Here is a 19,890-nt window from a genome sequence, read left to right on the forward strand (position 1 = left end):
AGCAATGACTCATCATTGTTATGGGTAGATCTGCTCAGCCTAATCAGTAGTCTCCCCTGAAATGGAAGGCTGTGGGCTTGTAACCACACAGGAAACCACATTAATAAGTCTGACAGCGTCCTGCTCCTGGCTGACTAAAACATCATTAGAATGGACAGCAGCACTGCTCAAAGGCAGCGCTCATATATTCTGATTAAAGCAACAGTTAATCTACTAAAACTGCTGCGGTACAGAGATCGGAAAGGTTGGGAATTATGAGCATGACACCAAAAAGGATGAAACGAGCAGGAAAAACACCACAACTGGCATCGACCGTTAGTGTGTTTATTGCGTTAGAATCATCGTGGTTCAACCTACAATTCCAACACTGATTAATGATTTTTATTGATTTTTTATTTATTATAGTGCACTTGACCCTTCACATAATATGACAGTTTTAAATATTTGTTTCTGCTTCAGGTGATACGTCACAACATACTGAGAGGTGATATATTACAGTACACTTCCAGCAGTTATATCATATAAAAAAAAAAACCCAAAATAAGACACGAAGCAAGAAATAAATACAGACATTGCTCAAACATTCACATTTACAGTATTCTTCTTGGAATAGTTGCACACAAAATATATACGAAGGTGAAGCAAAACCTTTGTTTTTTTTCTTTTTCTCCAGAGGAAGTTAAGGTTACAAACATCTCTGCAAGTCCGTTCAGGTTAAACTATCGGAGCCTAACAAATTTAGATAAAAATGAGCCAAATTCTACTGCTCGTCCAAAAAAAAAGGCCAGAGACTGAAGTCCAGGATATGCACTTTCACGAAGACTTGCAAAAAGTCGCCCCAGGCTGATAAAATACCCCGCCCTCCCCCTCGGATATGACAGATGGCAGATAAATAAATGCAGCTGGTGCAGATATAATCCAATCAAATGAATGCTAACTACAGCAATTTATATTACTTTCAGAATCATCATTCATTTAGATTCATCTAATTCGGGAACAGAACTAACTAAAACGACCAAGCAGGGAATCCAGTCTGACGCAGCAAATACCCCGAAGTGAAATAATCTACAGCGAGCCTGGAATAAGTTACAGTGAACGATTAAGGTCAACAATAACCCAGAACCACTGACTTCAGTTAACACATTCAGACAGTAAAGGCGTATTAAAATGTTCTCGTGGGAAAGCGTAACAACATTAAGAGTCAGATTTAGCCACTCGCACATGTTCACTGGCTTTTTTTGCGGAGGGTGGAATGCCACAAGCAGCCGAGTGGTAAACGGACACACCGCATTACACAGTGAGAGTTTATGAGCAGCAGACAATCAAACTCGAGATCTTCAAAAAATGTAAGCTGTTGCGGTTGCAGAAAAACTTCACGTTGTAAGAAAACATGAGGGCATGCATTCTGGTCCGTATATGCATAGAATGCCTGCAACATGCTTGGAAGTAAACAGAGGTTTAGTATTTATGTATATCGGCAAGTCAAAAGGTGCGTTCAAGCAACCAGGAGTGAATTATTTTTTACCATATGAAGACTAGATAAGCACATAATTAGCAATTAGCAGATAATGTACAGTATTAGAGCTAGTAGCTCTGCTACTTATTTCCAGCTTGCTAAATGCACCTTTTAGACTTGAAAATAAAGACATTCAACGCTGAGCTACACTCTTGGAGGGTCCATCTCTGTGGGATGAATGGTATGTTTGCTTCTCTGTGCATTGGTCTATCTCTTGGGTCTGTCAATGTCATCGATGGCTGCCAGAAGTTTCTGGCGAGCCTTTTTGTTTATATGTGAACCGAGACAAACGTTCACCAAGTTGGCTAGCTGCTTCATGGAGTACTCCTGCAAAGAAACACAACGAGTCGGTCAGAAAAATCAAACACACGGTCTCGCTGTTTTAACAGAAATGGAGACGTAAACGTGCTATAACCACCAGCCTCTGTCACCGTCTCACCCTGTGATTCTTGATGAACTGCTCCATATCATTTTCAGTCAGGTAATAGGCCTTAATGTAGGTTTCAACAAACTCCTTATCAGGGATGGGGCGCAGGTCAGTCAGCTTCTCCAGCTTCATCAGGAACTGCTGAAAATCCAGCTGCATCAGGGCCCGGCCCTCATTGCTGCATTTCTTTACATTAGCGTAGCTACAGCGGAGGACAGAGGAGCAGACGGAGAAGGACATTAGCATTGCCCTGAGTGCTCAGGTAGAGGTAAGTAACAACTGAAACACAAGTAAATTCTGGAAGTCAACCCCAGTGGTCGCTCGCATGCATGAGACCTAAGGGTTATGTTTAACATCACATATTTTCCACACTTAAATTCTCCAACCAAATGTCACCATGTTCAGAAATTCTGCATTGCACTTCTTTAGACATCTCCAAGCACAGATCACCAAATGTCAGACAAAGTCTGCCTTTCCTAAGTGCTCTGAGTGCATAATAAAGTCACAATGTACCTTGCAAAGTGAAAATGTCCAGTACTGTGTGTGTGTGTATATATATAAATATATATGTATTCCATCAAGCTTGCAAGACAGATTTGTAATAAAAAATCTTTCTTGTCTTTATTATACCCCTGGGTATATTTCATTTGGAAATTTGTGCTCCAGCTTTTTTAAAAAAAAAAAGCCAAATTCTTTGAGGGTATTAAAATTCAAAAAGTCAAAATAAACCCCAGCAGAAAAGTAAATGAGGCTTCTGTGGTTACATGATGAAGTTTAACATTTTTAATCCATTTCAGTTTATAAGAAAAGTATAATATGTTTATTAAAGAGAATAAAATGAGAAAATTTACGGGATTGTAAAAAGTATATAAATTACATCGTTGTACAAACGCATAATGAGTCATTCAGCTTGTATGATGGAAGTGTGATTTGTGGTCAGCAGGTTTTGTTGCTCCGAGTCAAAACCTCTATGAAAACAACAGTTGCATGATGGAGTATGTCACAATACTTCAACACTAAAGATTTTTATTTATATTAAGCGAGAAAATAAATGTTAAAAAGACACAATGATAACACTGTAAATATCTTTGCAAACTTTTGTACAGTTATGGTTTCAGAGAAGCCATCTCTCTACTCCAGTGTTTAAAATGTGCAGTCCAATTGCCAAAAAAGGGAAACGGAACACAAAATTTACAAAATTAAAGAAGCAAACTAGTGACAAAATCATTACTACACAGTTACTGTAGTAGTTCTGTGTAGTACTGGAAGTGAGACATGTTTTGCAATTTTGCCTCTGTGCACCCCCATTTAGGAATTACAGCCTTTTTAGAAAATACATACATATATATATGTACGTACAGTTCTTAATTTCCAGGAACTTGAAAGTAAGTTTTGCTAGTTTCATGCCCTGCCGAGGCCTCTTCCCTCTATTCTATGACAAATTAGCCCAGGGTGTCAAACATAAGGCCCCGGGGCCAGATTCGGCCTGGCAAAGAGTCCAAACAGGACCCACTCCATGGTTTTGGAGGAGGCCATAATTTTTAGACTATATTTTCTTACACTGTACAGCTTTTGCTACATTCATACTACATCAAAGTAGTTAAGCAACAGAAAAACAAGTGAATGACCAAAGTTTCTGTCTTTTTAATATCTACTTTAGAAATTTGAGGGAGGAAATTCAGTAAGAAAAGAAAATTGTTGTGAATTAACAAAAACCTTCTCTTTTCTAATTAAAAGACAGTCTAGGCAATGAGCTACCAAAACATTTTCTCTAATTTTACACATTTATGTCTGTGAATTTAAGCCCAAAGAGTGATGCTTTTTAAATATACTACTATATACTATAGCATTTCTTTATCAGGTAAAAAAACTGAAACGTACAGTCAAAATTGTGCTTTTTTCCCCTTATATTAAGGGGAAAAAAGCACAATATTATATCTCAGGTTTTAAATGTGTAGTTAAACTTCTTTACACTGACAGTAAGGCGAGTTTAAGTGGTTATGCCCTAAGGCAACAGTTGTTGTGAACTGGCACCTTATAAACAAAACTGAATTACACTGAATAACACCAAAGTGGGCTGTATTTGCCCACATCACTGAAACTGAAACTGGACAGATAAGATCTGGAGTTGTTTCCAAGTGTTTAATTATTTGGCAGCTGTTCACTCTCGACTCTCAATTTGAGATCCGAAGGCCTGGAAGACCACGTGAGACAACTACAGCGGAGGATCACAGAATTCTTTCCATGGTTAAGAAAAAATGCTTCAAAATTTGTAGCAAAGTCAAGAAGAAAATCTCGGGGAGGGACATGTATCACTGATAAACTCTACAATCAAGAGATGCCTTCATGAATGTAAACAGAGAGCTGCTGGTACAAAGTCTTGGTGACACGAAAGAATAGGAAGTCCAGAAAACACGTACAAGAGCCTGAACAGTTCTGGCAAAAAAATCTTTGGGCAGATGAAACAAAAATCAACTTGTACTAGAATGATGGGATGAGAAAAATATGAAGGAGGAAAGAAACAACTCAAGATCTGAAGCTTATCACATCATCTGTCAAACATGGTGGAGGCACGTTATGGCACAGGTGTGTGTGGCTGCCACTGGGACCACGTCAATGGTAGCTGCACGATTATGGCTAAAAATCCTGATTATTCTGATCAATACTGATTTCACAATTATTCATTAATTTTCCTCCTAATGTAAAAAAATGCAGTAAAATAAAATTAGTACTTATTCACATAAATTTTGTTAATCTCTCAGAAGAAAATACCAAATATTAACTCCAAATTAAACGAACAGGGTGTTGCTTTCACTTTTAAATGGTGCTAAATTAACTGAGACCATTTTTCTGTAAGTTTTATATTATTTTACAATCAGTTCTCTTAAACCAAAGTGTCATATAGTAAGTCATTATTCGGTGTGATATTACTACAGAATATGCTGTTGTTTCATTAAAATACTTACTATACTACTTAATATTAGTAATAATTCCTATTTACTTATTTACGTAGGATTAACTCGATATTTTGCATTATTTGTGTGGATTTGGATGAATATATTTAGTGTATATTTTCAATTCTGGAATCAAGTTTGACCGAAACCTGTTTAGAGTTCCAGCTGTTACACACGTGTGTTTTTACAGCATTTTCTTGTATGTGTATTTAAGGGTGTTTGCATTCGGGCTCTTTTTTATTTCCCTTCAGTATTACACTACATCGGGTTGTTCCACACAGCCTGTGGTGTTGGTACATGTGTGTGGGCCAGAGTACACATGCATTTCAGTGTGTGTGTCTGTTTGTGTTTCATGTGTTTGGCAGCGAGCACTGTTGCGCACTGGCAGGTCAGACTGTGACATCTCCAGTACATTAACACTCCACACAACACATCTGCACTTTGCAAACTCTCCCAGTCTCACACTTTAGCTTTTCTCTCTCTCTCGTTTCCATTTTCTCCCCTCACCTTCCCCGTCTCTCTCTCTCTCATCACCTCTGTTGTCGTTCTCCCTCTCTTTTTCTTGTCAAACCTGCCAGAGTTTTTGGTGGCGAGTGTTTGAGCTGCAGCTCAGAATGCTAACGGAGCTGTTTTTGCGAGTCTCTGAGGAGGGAGGGACAAGCGCTGGACAGAGAAATTTAATAACAGAGTGGGGCGGTCAGAGTACAAACAAATAAATATGACCGCTCTATCTCGGTGTGCCAGAGGGTTGGGAGATGTGTGTTTGGAGGGTGTACTGGGAGAACCAGGCAGGCGGTCGGCAACAGCAGCTTAAATTTGCCAAGCATTGCAGTCGTAATGGGCCATTTGCTCATTGGAAAGGGTTCAAAAGTTCTCTTACGCAATGAGAGGAAGAGCGCTCAGCAAATGTGTAGGGAAGTAAACATGTCCCCTTCTCTTTGTGGATGAGGCCGAGGCATCCACCTATGCCTCGCAGTCGATGTTCTCCCTCTTTTTTTAAAACACTTGGAAAGAACAAAGCCACTTAGAGCAAGGACTTGTTTTTAACCCGAACCGCGTTCCCTGGCTCCAACACGGTTCAGCGCAATCTGCTTTGAATTTGTAACCTGGGATAACTTTGACGTCAGTCGGCGTCCTTTCATATTCCCGATAAAATGTGTGAACTTCTCGATGATTGTCAGCTGCTTATTTCTCGCTTCGTCACCGTCCAGTCGGCGTGACTCGATGCTGCTGTGCACCCAATCTGTCCGATCAGAGGGATTTATCGCACCATCCATCTAAAAACATACTTCACACATATGCTCCGCGTACGAGCCTGAGTAAAGCGACAGTGGAGGTGCTGAGAAAAAACCAAAAAAAACCCCCAAAACCCTGACAATCTGTCACCTATCACAACCCATATCGCTCCCTTGCAAGGGCGAAAGTGGTAAAACGCATTACAAGAGACGTGTCAAGAGCATTCTGCGGTTTGTGTGAGTGGCCTGTGTCAGGTAATCCCCTGATGGGCATTTGGTGAGGCTGCAGAGATGCGACTGCCAACATGAATAGAGGAGACGATGCAGCGTCGTCGAGTGCTTTTTCTCAGGGGATACCTCTGAAGGAACCAGACACAGTTTTATGGACGGCAGGTCGATTTCTCTGCTCTTCCCGCTGCTTTGACAACACGCTTTGGAAAGAATTTTCGTTTTAAATTTATGACATGCAGATGTTTAAACCGGGGAGCAAACACAGAGAGAAATAAATAAAGAAAGAGTCATTCTTTTGAGAAGTGTGAGCCTCAAATCATTGAGGCAATATCTCAGCTCATAACACAAATTGAGTGGCACTATTAATGACTGTAACCTGAGAGTAAAAAGATCAGTTTTAAGCAGAAAAGACAGTAAAAAGCACCGAGGTTAAAGGAAAACTGTTCCAGATTTAAATACTTTGTAAAGAGTGACATGAGAGATCATTTCAAAAGAAATTCCAACAGACCCAAAGATGTTTATACTTGGTTTGTATCCAGAAGGACAAGGTTGTAATAATAATAAAAAAATCAGCAGAGATTGATGAACCTCAGTTTTTTAACCCTTTAATGCCAAGTGTATCATACACTATGTTGCCAAAGGCATTCACTCTTCTGGGTTCACACACACGAACGTTAATGACATCCCATCCTTTAATCCGTAGGACTTAATATAATGTCAGCCCACCATTTGTTAGCTATAACAGCTTAAACTCTGCTGAGAAGATTTAGGAGCATTCATGGGAATTTTTCACTATTCTTCCAGAAGCACATTGGTGGGGTCAGACACTGATGTTGGATGACATGTCTTGGCTCACAGGCTCCAATCCGACTCATCTTAAAAGTGTTCCCTCAGGTTGAGGTGAGGACTCTGTGCAGGCCAGTCAAGTTCTTCTACACCAAACTCCCTCATTCACGTCTTTATGGATCTATCTTTGTGCACTGGTGCGCAATCATGTTGGAGCAGGAAGGGGCTGTAAACAAACTGTTCCCACAAAGTTGGGAGCATGAAATTGTCCAAAATATCTTCTTGTGCTGAAGCATTGAGAGTTCCTTTCACTGGAACTAAGGGGCCGAGCCCAACTCCTGAAAAACAACCCCCCTCCACCAAACTTGACGCTTGGCACAATGCAGTCAGACAAGTACTGTTCTCGTGGCAACCACCAAACCCAGACCCCTCCATTGGATTGTCAGACAGAGAAGCACAAGATATGTGTTTTATTGTCAACGGTTGCCTGTAGCGCACAAACTAATGAAAACTAGTGAGAAAAATTGGGGCATGGACGGACGGACGGATGACGAATGCTTCAGTGTTTTTTTCTAAATGCAGTGGTTTAAAAGTAGAACTGTGTGGTAGCTAGCCTGGTTACACAACTCATACAAATAGTTCATTGACAACTCATACAAATGTTCGGATTGAGCAATCTGAACATTTTGCTTTACACTTCTTTCCTCCTTATAGTTGCGTATCATACAGCATTTACTTCAACTGCTTTGCATTCACCTGTATATCCTAAAGAAATCTTTCATACCCGGATTTTTCTTGGCTTTAGGAAAGGCATGATGCGGATTGTAGGAGGTGGGTGGATACGCATATAAGCACAACTGGTTCATTTAAAGGTCAGGTACTGATTCTGCCTGAACCTTATTTGACAGAAATGTGTGCTGCTTTGCTCATATTTCAAAATATTTGATGAACAAAGATGTATCTTACTTAAAACTGCTTTATTAAAATGATTTTCCTTTGACTGAGTGTTTTATTCACTGATTTTAAGATGTATTTCTTAATTATATACTTAAGTAGTAAAAAAGGCACAGTTTAAGTGGACTCAGTATCTGTTTGGTATGGTATGATATTTGTGAGAGACAAAAAAAAGCCCAATTTCTTTCGGGCAGATGGCAGTCTGACTCAAACTGGGATGTGCACTTGTTTCAGTAGATTTGAGGAGATGGTTGCTGCCAGTGGCAAACAGCCTGTAGTGCTTTTTGCTGGAGGGAATAGCAAGTCTTCATATGAATCTCTTGCTCATGTTAAAGTAGAGAAACTGAGTGACAGACTTCTCTAAACTGTCGCTGCCACTGTTATAGGTTATTTTTACTGTGAGCAGCCCATAACAGTATGATAATAGAGAACAGCCTTTTCATAAAGCAGCAAATGACTCACAGACAGACTCCAAGTCTGCGACGCACGGCTTTGAGTCGGTGCTCCATGCAGATGGTAGAGGGGGGAAAACATTATGTACAAAAACAGATTGTGTTTTTTATATTTAAGGCTTAACAATAATTCACTGCATACACTTCTTAACTTTCTTACCCCTCAACAAGAGTCCTGTTGGCCAAACGGATGCAGTGTTCCCACAGGACGTTGGACACAGGCAGGGGGATGCGCACATGTCTGGAAACTTCACCCAACCGCTTGTTAAATTGCTCAAACTCCTGATGAGGTGGGGAGAAAGCAAAGGTGAACACATTCCCCTGAGTACAACACGATGCAGCAGAAAAACAAATCGCTGGTCTTTTACCAAAAAGTATATGTGGTCAGGAATATATTTTATACAATTGGTCATATTTCGCTAAAAAGTACAATAACTTTCATATCAACATATAAACAACATGCAGCTAATTAAAAAAAGGCATTTTAATTAACAGATTCCTATATTTCTACATTACTACAGCTACATGTAGGTCTAAACAGAAAAATCCCACTATGGACACGACATTATTCAGCCAAACGCTTCCACCTAACCTTCACAGATTAGCCAGAAAAAGAAAATAACGTCTTAATATGGATTATGCAAAATTTGAGGTCTCTACTGTTTCTACAATAAACAAAAACAAAACTAAAGAGATGAAAGTTTTAGACATTTTTCTTGCATTCTTGTTCTTCTATTGTGTATCTACTTGTGCATTTCAAAAATCCATCCTACATTTTGAATATAAAATAAACAGAAACTTGCCCTTTCTGAAAAAGATGATTTGGATTTGGTATCACACTGAAGTTGGATGAAAGTATGTTTCTTTTTCATATTTAAGCTTTAACATGTGTGAAACTATTCACCTGATTTAGACTGTTAAAGGATATGATGCAGCTTGTTTTTTTAATAAACTAAACATTTGTCTCCGACCTGCATAATTTCGGTTTCTAGAAACATCCAAATCTGCTGTCAGAGATCAGACTTACAAATAATTACGGGACTTCCAAGTATCCGTCTTTCTATGTTAACTTGATCTGCATGCACTCCTGAGAGCCCATATTCATAGAGCCATAATACCAAAAACTTTGAAGGGCCTAGCTCAAGTAGTTTTCCAGATAATGGATTTCTGAAATGGCCCCTCAACACAATGACACTAGAAAAAAAGCATCTTTATCCCTTAAAATTACTTGAAATTTTGTGTAATTCTGTGATGCTCGAGTTTTTTTAATTTGCTTTTTTATTCGATGAACTGAGATGTAATGACCTTGTTGGATTCTAACTGGAAGACGTAAACAAAATAAAAAATGTCATGAACAACACTTCAAGGATTTCCTTTGATTCTCTCTTACACACTGCCTCAAGAAACAGCATTTGGGTTCTACTTTAAACTATTCAGCTTAAATTATACATCCAAAATAGTAATTATAAGTAAATCAGATCAATCTAGGCTAAATTATTGTTTTTTTCCACCAGTGTAAGCAGCCGGCAGGATGTGTGGGTTACTTTCCCGAGACTCTACTTTAACAGAGCTAAGTTAATAATTCTGCCGTCTGCACTGATGGAAGCAAAGCATCCTGACGTACAGTAGTGAAGAGCGCGGGGGCTGCATGTATGAAGCTGTCGAGCCACAAATCATGCGTAAAAACAAATCATTTGGGCGCCGGTGAATACTGTACTGCGGTTTGACAGCATCCCAAGGTGAATGCAATCTCTAACAGCATGTTAACAGTCATCACAGCTTCTTGTCTGTATGCATAAAACACACACACACACTCAAGTTGTATAGACCAGCATCTAAAATGTTATTCTGATTCATTTTATGTTACTGCTTTCCAAAAACAAATTGCAGTATCTAGGTATGTAAATGTGACACATGCAGATTAAGAATATAAATACATTTATAAAATATGCAAGTATTCAATTACATTTTAAATTGCATCATCCTAAAAAAAAATTAACCTGAACCTTAAAGCATGTTCCCATTAATTTTACACCCTGAAATGAAATGTTACTCATTCACAGCCTCACAATAGACTCTGACTCAAGCGTTTTGTCAATGAAGTCATTCTGAGGCTTCGGCATGTCTTTGCCACTTTATATGCAAATGAGCGCCATTGTTGAATGCTGGGGATCAACCTGAATTCATGAATAAAATATTCCTGTGTGCGCGCTACAACAAAACTCAGCACCACTTGTTTCAATCACGTAACATAACCCACATGCATTATGACCGTCTTGACACGATGACGGGGGAGGCTATTAGCACCTGATGGAAAACTACACGCGTGTACGATGTCTGTCCACGTCTGTCCGAGTCACTAAGCAGTTCAGCCATCAGCTTTCTAAGACCTGATTTGCTGCGGACTCTATTATGTAAGATTTTGCCTCGGCTTGATGCTGGTCTGTTTATGGCTTCACACCGCAGCGAGCCCCTCGCACCTTTCTTCCTCTTAGTGTCAGAAGAAGGAAAACTGTGTCCTTTATCCCGCCATGCAAAGTTTATAAAAGAATAAGTAGCCAGCATGAATAAAGACACATTTAGAAGAAACTTTCTCATTCTAAAAATACTTCTGGGAGCGGTGAGCTCAGATGTCTTTAACAAAGTAGATAACTTCAGGAGAGATCTGCATTTGGCTCTTAACAGCTCACCCATATAATAAATTATTCACCCCCATCCCAAATAATTGATATTAAAGGTCCCTAAATTAACTTCGAGTCAAGGAGGAGAACAATGACCTTCACAGTTTCAGACTTTAAAAGAATAAGAGCTAAAGCTTAGTGTACTGATGGCAGAAGGATAACACAGATGATATTTTATGAGTGCAACAAAGACACAATGTGTGGAGGGGGAGGGGGGAATGCCTGCTAGATAAAAGTAAATCTAATACAGCTGCTTTGTGTTCTATTTTTGTGTAGCGTGGATATTACATGACACTGAGAGGACACGGTATCTGTTTGGGAAAAGTAATAAGCACTGAGATCTGTGTGGACGTTCTTTGCTATGAAATGCACAAAAAAAGAAATAAAAGGTTTTAAAAAGGGCACCAAGCAGGCTCTTAGAATCATTTATATTCACCTTGCTAAGTCAAGAGTCTTAAGGATATGAATGATGCAGGAACCCTAATGAGGTATTTGCATGATATCTTTATGAAATGTGAGTAAAAGCTGCCTCAATAATGTCTCCAGCCTCGTCTTTGAACAGAAGCTGTTTGCAGCATTATCTTAACTATCGTCACAATGACTGAAATACTGTATACAAAGCAGCTAAAGCCGGTTATCAGATGTAATGTACTGGTTTGTGCTGATGGAAAAGAAAAGCAGCTGCACGCATGCCGACAGCGGTTATGAAATATTTGTGAGATTTTCTCTATTGATTGACAGAAATAGGAGCATCAAAGTTCAATGACATGACAGTAGGTAACCTCAGCATTACAGAGCACATTACTTTCAGCTCATTGTTTTGGTTTTCAGTGCAGCCACTAAACCTCTTTGGTTTTTTCACTCTTCGCCAGAGAAATGTGGCCATCCTGGCAGACAGAGTAAATAGTAGACTTAAAAAAAGTCCACTTCTTAATGGGAGTGATGCAAAGTTTCACATAAATATGTTTACTTCAGAAATTCCATACTGGGAAACAGAGAGAGCACCAAAGATTTGATATATTATTAACAGAAACTTGCTCTTTAAAAAAAAAAAAAAAAAGAATGAAGTTGACTTGGATTTCTTGAATATCATATTGAAGTTGGATGAAAACATTGTTTATTCCATATTTAATATGTGCGACGCCCTTAATTGGATTTAGACTGTTTTAAAGAATATGATGCGGGTTGTTTATGAGAGGCTCTAAACAAAACCCCAGCCCCCTACCTGCAACACTGTGGTTTCTACAGGACCTCCAAATCTGCTGTCCTGTCACAGATCTGACATCCAAATATTCAAGCATCCATCAGTCTATGTTAATGTGAGCTACACTCATAAAGCCATCATACCAAAAGCTTTAAAGGACCTAGCTCAAGTAGTTTTCCAAACAGTGAAATTTTGAAGTGATGGTCAGGTGGGAAGTTTTTGTATGCTTAATAACTTTAGCTTGTTTTTGTCCCTGGTGAGCCAAAAATAGGCTACAGTAACATCAGCATTGTCTTTTCTTATTCGTCGTTACCTTTAACAAGACATCCACATATACATTGTGCTGGGACATTATCTCCCTAATGTCCCATTTAACTCCGGCCATCATGAGCAACATTTGTTCATAGTCAATGGCCTTGGCCGCCACGATCCAGTAAATTGGTTTCCGCAGTTCGCTGGCTGTAGACACCGTCTGAGTGCAGGAAGGAAGGATAAATATATGAGAGTTAGTGGATCATTATAGTCAACATATAGATAAGGTATTTTTCAAATGCCTGCTATTCTGCAGGAAGAACAATGTTACGGATGTTTTGGGTCAAACAGACCTGCCTCTTCATCTGAATTTCAAATGTCAAAGGGACAAAAAAAAAGAAAAAGAAAAAGAAGCAAAGTTGCCGTGTGGGTTTGAGTTGGTTTCATTTGTTTTTAAAGACAACAAAATGGCACAATTACAATTAAGCGAGTGCAGGTGGGAGGGGGAGCACATCCATAACAGTCACACAGCATATTTCACATTGTGCCTTAATTATTAAAAAAGGAAAATCCAAAAGGAAAAAACATCCTATAAACCACATATTTAAGTGCAAGTGTGGAGAAAATCAATTACGAATAACAAAAAATAACAAATTCTCAGTCTTACAAGAGGTTAAAATAAAATAAAAGACAAACGCTTTTCTACAGCTGCAGACGATGTCTGATATAACCCGACAGCTGTAGCTGACAGTGATGACATGATCAGTTACTGTAATAATTGAGGCGTGTGCCCTCAGAGGAGGCATAACTGTATAAACCAAACAATACCTGCGAATAAAACTGCTGCAGGAAGGGCTTCTTGGCTGCAGGCATCATCGTGTCCAAGTGGGACTGCAAGGACTCAAACTGCTCTGCCAGAAACACACTGAGACAACCAAAGAGGAACAGCCTTTAAATTCTGCCCATATGTTCTGAATTACTCTGCTTGTGACACATAAGAAAAGGCAATTACGATGTGTTGCTTTTGTGTTATTTAAGAGTGACAGATCTATTTACAAAAGCGCGTATTACTATTGAATTTTGATTTCGTGGGCCAAAGTGGAGTAACTGGCGATTAAACCTTTGTTATCCCTGAACTGAATACTCAATCAGTAAAACATCTCAAATGAAATGAGACGTTTTTTAATTTTTTTGTCTCCCTTGATTCTTCTGATCCATTAATTGAATCAAGTCAGCAAATTAAGGATGTTTAATTTGATTTTAGTCATATGTGCTTAAACCTTCTGGGTTTCCAGCATTTCCTGCTGTTCAATCTCATTTCTTCCCTTGTTGATCACATTTTGATGAAATAAACATCAGATTTGATTATTATAATGTGAATTATCGAGTCAGCTGTAATTTTGCTGTAAAAACTTGTCTGACTTCCAAACCTTTAAGTCTCACCTCCCAAAGAAAAGTATTTTCACGTCCAACAAATCAAGCAGCACTTCTATTTGTTTTTTGGGGGGTTTTTTGACAAGGATTGGATTTCAATTATCCTTGAAAAACACTCAGACCAAAAGAGGTAGCAGAGTGAGAAATACAGGACAGAAAAAAGAAGAAGAAGAAAGAAATCAATGCGTTCAGAACTAATACCCCTCCTTTCCACTCTGTATCCAGCACTGACTAAATAAAGACCTCTTGACTCAGGCTGATCGATGGCTCTGAAGTGTTACAGTGCATGAAATAAAAAGTGAGTGAGCATGTTTACGTGGGCTGAAGTTCAGAGTTGAGTCCTGACTTTAACAAGGATCATTTATTAAAGAACAACAGGTCTCCGCAGAGCTCTTAAATACAGCAGGAAAAACAAAAGAGAATAAAACAGGAAAAATTGACTTAATCAGACTAAGACACCAGCCCCAGGTGGGGCCTCCACATTCTTGTGCTGTCTCTTGAACCCCCGTTTGGATGTGAATGCACAAACCAATAAAGGGGGAAAAAAAGCTGTCCTTAGACCTGCAGACGCCCCTCACTGCGAGCAAAAGCTAACCTGTTGTTAGCTGATAAATTGAGGTTTTGGAGAAAGAGCAGAGAACTAAAAGTCTGAGGCCACAGAAGTGACAGTCACTAAATTCACTCAGATTTCTGCAGTGTAGAAGCAACAAATATTGAATATTCACAAAATGTATAGTTGGGGGTCTCAAGTGTCAGTGTGTAATTACAGTGTGACGACATAATCCACTGTAACCTGCTCTCTACTGGAAGAAAATCTAAAGCGCACGAAGTATACACACATGATTTAAAGTACAGTGCATCTGTACTAAATGCAACAGACATGTTAGCGTGCATGTTTACATGTTAGCATACATGCACACTCACTGCACCTTTTGTTTGGTTCACCTTGCAAATATCTGTTTAGACCCCACTTTGACTCCAGAACTAATTCTTCACAGCACAGATTCAACAAGGTGCTGCAAACATTCCTCAGAGGATTTGCAGATTTGTCAACTGAACATCCATAATGTGAATCTCCCGTTCCGCCATATCCCAAAGGTGCTCTATTGGACCGAGATCAGGTGGCCATTTGAGTACAATAAACTCCTTATGTTCAAGATACCAGACCAGACCTTTAGTTTCCTGTTCTTAGCTGACAGCAGTGTCACCTGTAGTGGTCTTCTGCCGATATAGCCCACCAGCCTCAAAGTTTAACATTTGTGTGTTCAGAGATGCTCCTCTTTTTTTAAATTGTTTTTTATTTAACCTTTATTTAACTAGGAAGATCCCATTGAGATTAAAAACCTCTTTTTCAAGGGAGACCTGGCCAAGATAGGCAGCAGCAAGTGTCTCACAGTTACAGAAATTACTCAATTAAACACAGGCAGCAACAACACACATGCAAAAATAAATGAAAAAATAAAAAATAAAAATATAAAATAAAAATAAATAAAATAAAATTCAATAAAATTCAGTAAAATTCAATTAAGTTCAAATAAAAATAAAAAATCTGTTAAAATGACAATCAATCTAATTGAAACAGTTGCATGTTATGGACTTGGCCTCAAGGATTCGTAGTTTAGATTTAAAAGCACTTAATGAAATGAATTCAGTCATTTTCCATTCAGTCATTTTCCTCTTCTTCTCATTATTTCATTTACTGTTTCCTTCCTATCAGGTTGAAGCAGTCTGGCCATCCTTCTCTGACCTATGACAACAACTCACTGGATATTTTTCTTCCAGACGGTTCTCTGTAAACCCCCAGAGGTGGTGGTGCGGGAAATCCTCAGCAGTTTGTGAAACACTCAGAGCAGCCAGTCTGTCACGTTCTTAGTCACTTGCATGGTATGATGCATTGTGTAATCAGTTGATTAAATAGGTGTACCTTAAAAGGGGCCAGTGAGTGCATATGTGTGTCATTATTCTTCTAAAAGACTCTTGTGGCTATAAATGGAGTTTGGTTTTTTTTAGATAGGGCGCTTAGGAAAAAAAAGATATATTGCATTCAATTTGCATATTATTAACATCCAAACCCAAACAGAAACCTTTATTTTAAAGCATAATTTAATGTTAACAAATTCACACTAGTTTGGACACTGTATAAAAACAGAATGCATTGATTTGCAAATCCCATGAACCCACATTTCATCAACAACAAAACACAGAAAATATATCAAATGCTTAAAGTGACAAAATGCACCATTTAAAAAAATATTAGCTTGTCTTGAATTTGATGCGAGCAGCACGTTTAAAAAAGGAAGCTGGGATAGGGGCCATGTTTACCACCGTGTAGCATCCCTTCTTTTAAAAATAGTCGTCATCATAAACATCTGGGATCTCACGAGAGCAGCTGCTGGACTTTTAGGAGAGGAATGTTGTTCCAGTCTTGTCTGGTAAGATTCAAAATGCTCAAAACTCCTGGGTCTATACCATATTTTTCTGGCATATGATTCTCCAAATGTTTTCAGTTTGTGAATGGTGTGGACAGCAGACAGGCCGCTACACTCCCGACTCTTCTACTATGAACTCCTGCTGTTAGAATAACTGCAGTATGCAGCTATTACTGAAATACACACAATTTCCCCCGCAAACAAGCTCATCTGGACGGCAGCATATGTTGTTTTAAAGCTTGTATGTATATCTTTTAGCACTGATGGTGCATTTCCAGATGTGCAAGATGCCGATTCCATATGCGCAGATACACCCCGATACTATCAGACGCCCAGGCTTTTGAAGTGAGCACTGATAAGAAGCCAGATGGTCCCTCCTCTCTTTAGTCCTTACGATGTACCATCCATGTTTTCCTAAAAGAAAGGTTCAACTCATCTGAGCCCAGAACAGTTTTCCACTTTGTCTCAGTCAATTTTAAATCATCTTTGGCCCAAAGAAAACGGTAACACAGAGATTTCTCCAAATGCTCTGAATCTTTTAATGATATTATCTACTGCTGATTTTTAAGTCTTCATAATTTTATATTAAGCAAAGTGAATCTAAAACTGTTCTACAAGGTTGTTTTTTTGCAATACTGGTGAACCTCTGCCCATTTTTATTCTTGGCATCTCAGAGACATTCCCTATATACCATCATGTTACAGACCTGTTGCCAATTAAGCTGCAAAATGTTCCTCCAACTCTTTCTTTTTAGTACCACCCTGTTAAGAAGTGTAGCTGCTTTGTGGGTTTGTGAGATTTGCAAATCACTGCATTCTGTTTTTACTTACGTTTTAAACACCGGCCCAACTTTTTTTTGGATGGGTGCGTAAAAGTACCACAGAGAAGACATTTTTTTGTGTCCGTTTGTTTTCATGGAGCAATGAAAACCGCATTAAGGTGAGCTGGAACAGCTTGTGTTTACCTCAGCAACATCATCATGTGCTGTGGAGGGAATAATAAGAAAAGAAAAAAAAAAAAAGAAAGCACACACTGCACTTCAGAGTTATCAGATCACGCTTGTATAGATGCAACACCTGACCAGCAGCATAGAGCATGAACAACAGATGGTCAGTTTGCTGAGCTTTTATCTTTCATTCTTCTCACACATGATTGGTGTGTCCACTTTCTTTTCTTTCCCCGAGATTTTGTTTGAAACAGGACAGGCTGAGGATGCTAAAAACACAAACTGTGAGCTGCCTTTTCTAAAAACACTATTTTTTAGATCAAAAGCATAAAAAATAAAACCCAACCACCAACACCCTCAACAATTTCTTGCAGTTTTGCACAGAATAAATCTGCTTTGGTCCTTTAAACTTTACCTACACTAAACACTTTCGCCGTTTTGCTTTCATTCCTCTTCGGAGCTTGTTGCCTGCCTCCAAAACACGAAACCCTTTTTGTGAGCGAGTGTAAGCCTACTCAGCGTTTTGGCAACAGCCCTGTCAGAGCCTTTGGTTTACAAGACTTTCATTATGAAGCTGTTGTTGTACAGCGCAGACCTCTGAGGGCCCAAGTGCTGTCAGCACTGATGATAGCTTGACCTAATTATGCACGGGGGCACCAGTGTGTAGTGTGAATGTAACAGAGTAAGACAGAGAGGGAGGAAAAAAAACAGAGTAGAGGAATACAAAAATAAACTGGTTACTGAGTGACTGATTGAGAGAGTTTAAAACATATCAAATTAGAGAAAGGAAATTATTTTGGGGGCGCTAAAATGTGTTGCTGTGTGTGCAGGAACACAACGCAGGCAGGGCTAATCTTTCCCAGCCAGTGTGTGGAAAACTGTAATGACATTATTGCCATCCTGACACGATGAGGGTGAGCGAGAAGCAGCCTCTGTAACTTGATCAAACAGAGTGCTTGGATGTACATAACTGTCATGTTACATCGCGCTGCCAGGACACACAAGCGATGACATAAAACACGCACTAATGTCAAGAATCACTAGATTAAAACAGCTGTGTGGGTTTTCTTTAACTCTATCACAGGAATAATATCCAACGCTCGCTGGAGATGTGGTAACACATCAACATCTTATCTGCTGTGTTATGTAAGGAATACTTTAATGTAGTGTGCAAATGCTTCCAGTGGTGTGTGCTTACAGAGACTCTGTGGCCACCACCCTTTGTGCCAGCCCGTAGAGAGTCCCGCTGTTAGTGAGGACCACCAGCTGGCTGAGATGGGGGCTGGGCACCTTCTCCTTCCTGTCCTCTGCTGGGCCATGCACCCCTGCGTTCTCCCCAACAGCCTCCTGAAAGAAACACAGGTGGACGGGCAAGTCAGCATTCACAGATCCGTTCAATCTTTAGAAAACTAACACGAAGGAAACATTGTAATATCATCTGAAGCAGCAGAGGGAAGCGCAATCATTTTCTGTGCTAATCTCTCTCTCAGTGTATGTTGTCCTGCAATCACTTTAACATTTAATCTAACATAAGAGCAGTTCAGATGCATTGTCTAAAGTCCAATCAACTTTCAGGGACCCGGTCACAGCCGAAGCCCACACACAGTAAAGTTCTGCTGACCAAACACTCCTGAAGCGGCAGCATTAATCGTTCTGATATATTCTAATACGCCTCTCCATTTATCACTCATCTTATCCTTTCAATCGAAAAACTACTGAAAGAGAAAAAGAAAGGTTTCAACCCGACTCTCTTCCAATCAATCACAATAATGCGCATCTGCATAAAATACAATAAAGTAATGTCTTGGTGGCGTAATGTATTATGTTGGCACACAGAGCTTTGTACTCTGTAACTGCAAAGCCCCCTGAAACAGCTTCTGGCAGATCAATAGCAATCACGCAGGTAATGAACAAATGGGAGCCATTAATGCTGCACCGTATCGTCCACTTACGCACTGCCGGCCAGTGCAGTCTGGGTCTAATATCGTGCACGAGCACTCCTATTCCAGAAGAGCGGTGGAAAGCTTTTATAACCGAGGTCCTGCCAAGTATCCAGAGTAGAGACAAACTGTTGTAGCATGAAGATTAATGAGTAAAAGTAAAGCAAATGGTTACATCACTTCTACGTGGTCCAAAAAAAAGATGGCAAGAATTCGTGAAATGTCAAATCCTGCCTGATGAAAGACCTTCATGCCACTACTTTATTATCACTGATAACAGATAAAAAACATTCAGTAACAGCAGACAAATAATCATTTCTGATATGAAACAGTGTTTTACACAGAGTGACGTGCTCTGTATTAAAATGCCAGCAGCGGCTAAAACGGCCTTTAACATCTTGGCGTACGCACTGCTGCAAAAATGCACAGAATGCAGCTCTGTGGACAAT

General features: G+C 39.4%; 1 protein-coding gene across 2 annotated transcripts in view; it reads right to left on the bottom strand.

Moving 5' to 3' along the window:
• Positions 1–308: 308 nt before the first annotated feature.
• The window catches only part of vps50 (VPS50 EARP/GARPII complex subunit), a 116,444-nt gene continuing 96,862 nt past the window's right edge, over positions 309–19,890 (bottom strand). For both annotated transcript variants that reach the window (XM_031756891.2, XM_039605593.1), the window contains 6 exons: positions 18,700–18,848; positions 13,521–13,617; positions 12,754–12,912; positions 8,716–8,837; positions 1,956–2,145; positions 309–1,843 (listed from right to left, as the gene is read on the bottom strand). In XM_031756891.2, coding sequence (XP_031612751.1) covers positions 1,724–1,843; positions 1,956–2,145; positions 8,716–8,837; positions 12,754–12,912; positions 13,521–13,617; positions 18,700–18,848 — 837 coding nt within the window. In that variant the 3' untranslated portion in view covers positions 309–1,723. The remainder of the gene's footprint in view (positions 1,844–1,955; positions 2,146–8,715; positions 8,838–12,753; positions 12,913–13,520; positions 13,618–18,699; positions 18,849–19,890) is intronic.

This window comes from Oreochromis aureus, linkage group 22 (genome assembly GCF_013358895.1).
Source record: "Oreochromis aureus strain Israel breed Guangdong linkage group 22, ZZ_aureus, whole genome shotgun sequence".
Taxonomy (NCBI): domain Eukaryota; kingdom Metazoa; phylum Chordata; class Actinopteri; order Cichliformes; family Cichlidae; genus Oreochromis; species Oreochromis aureus.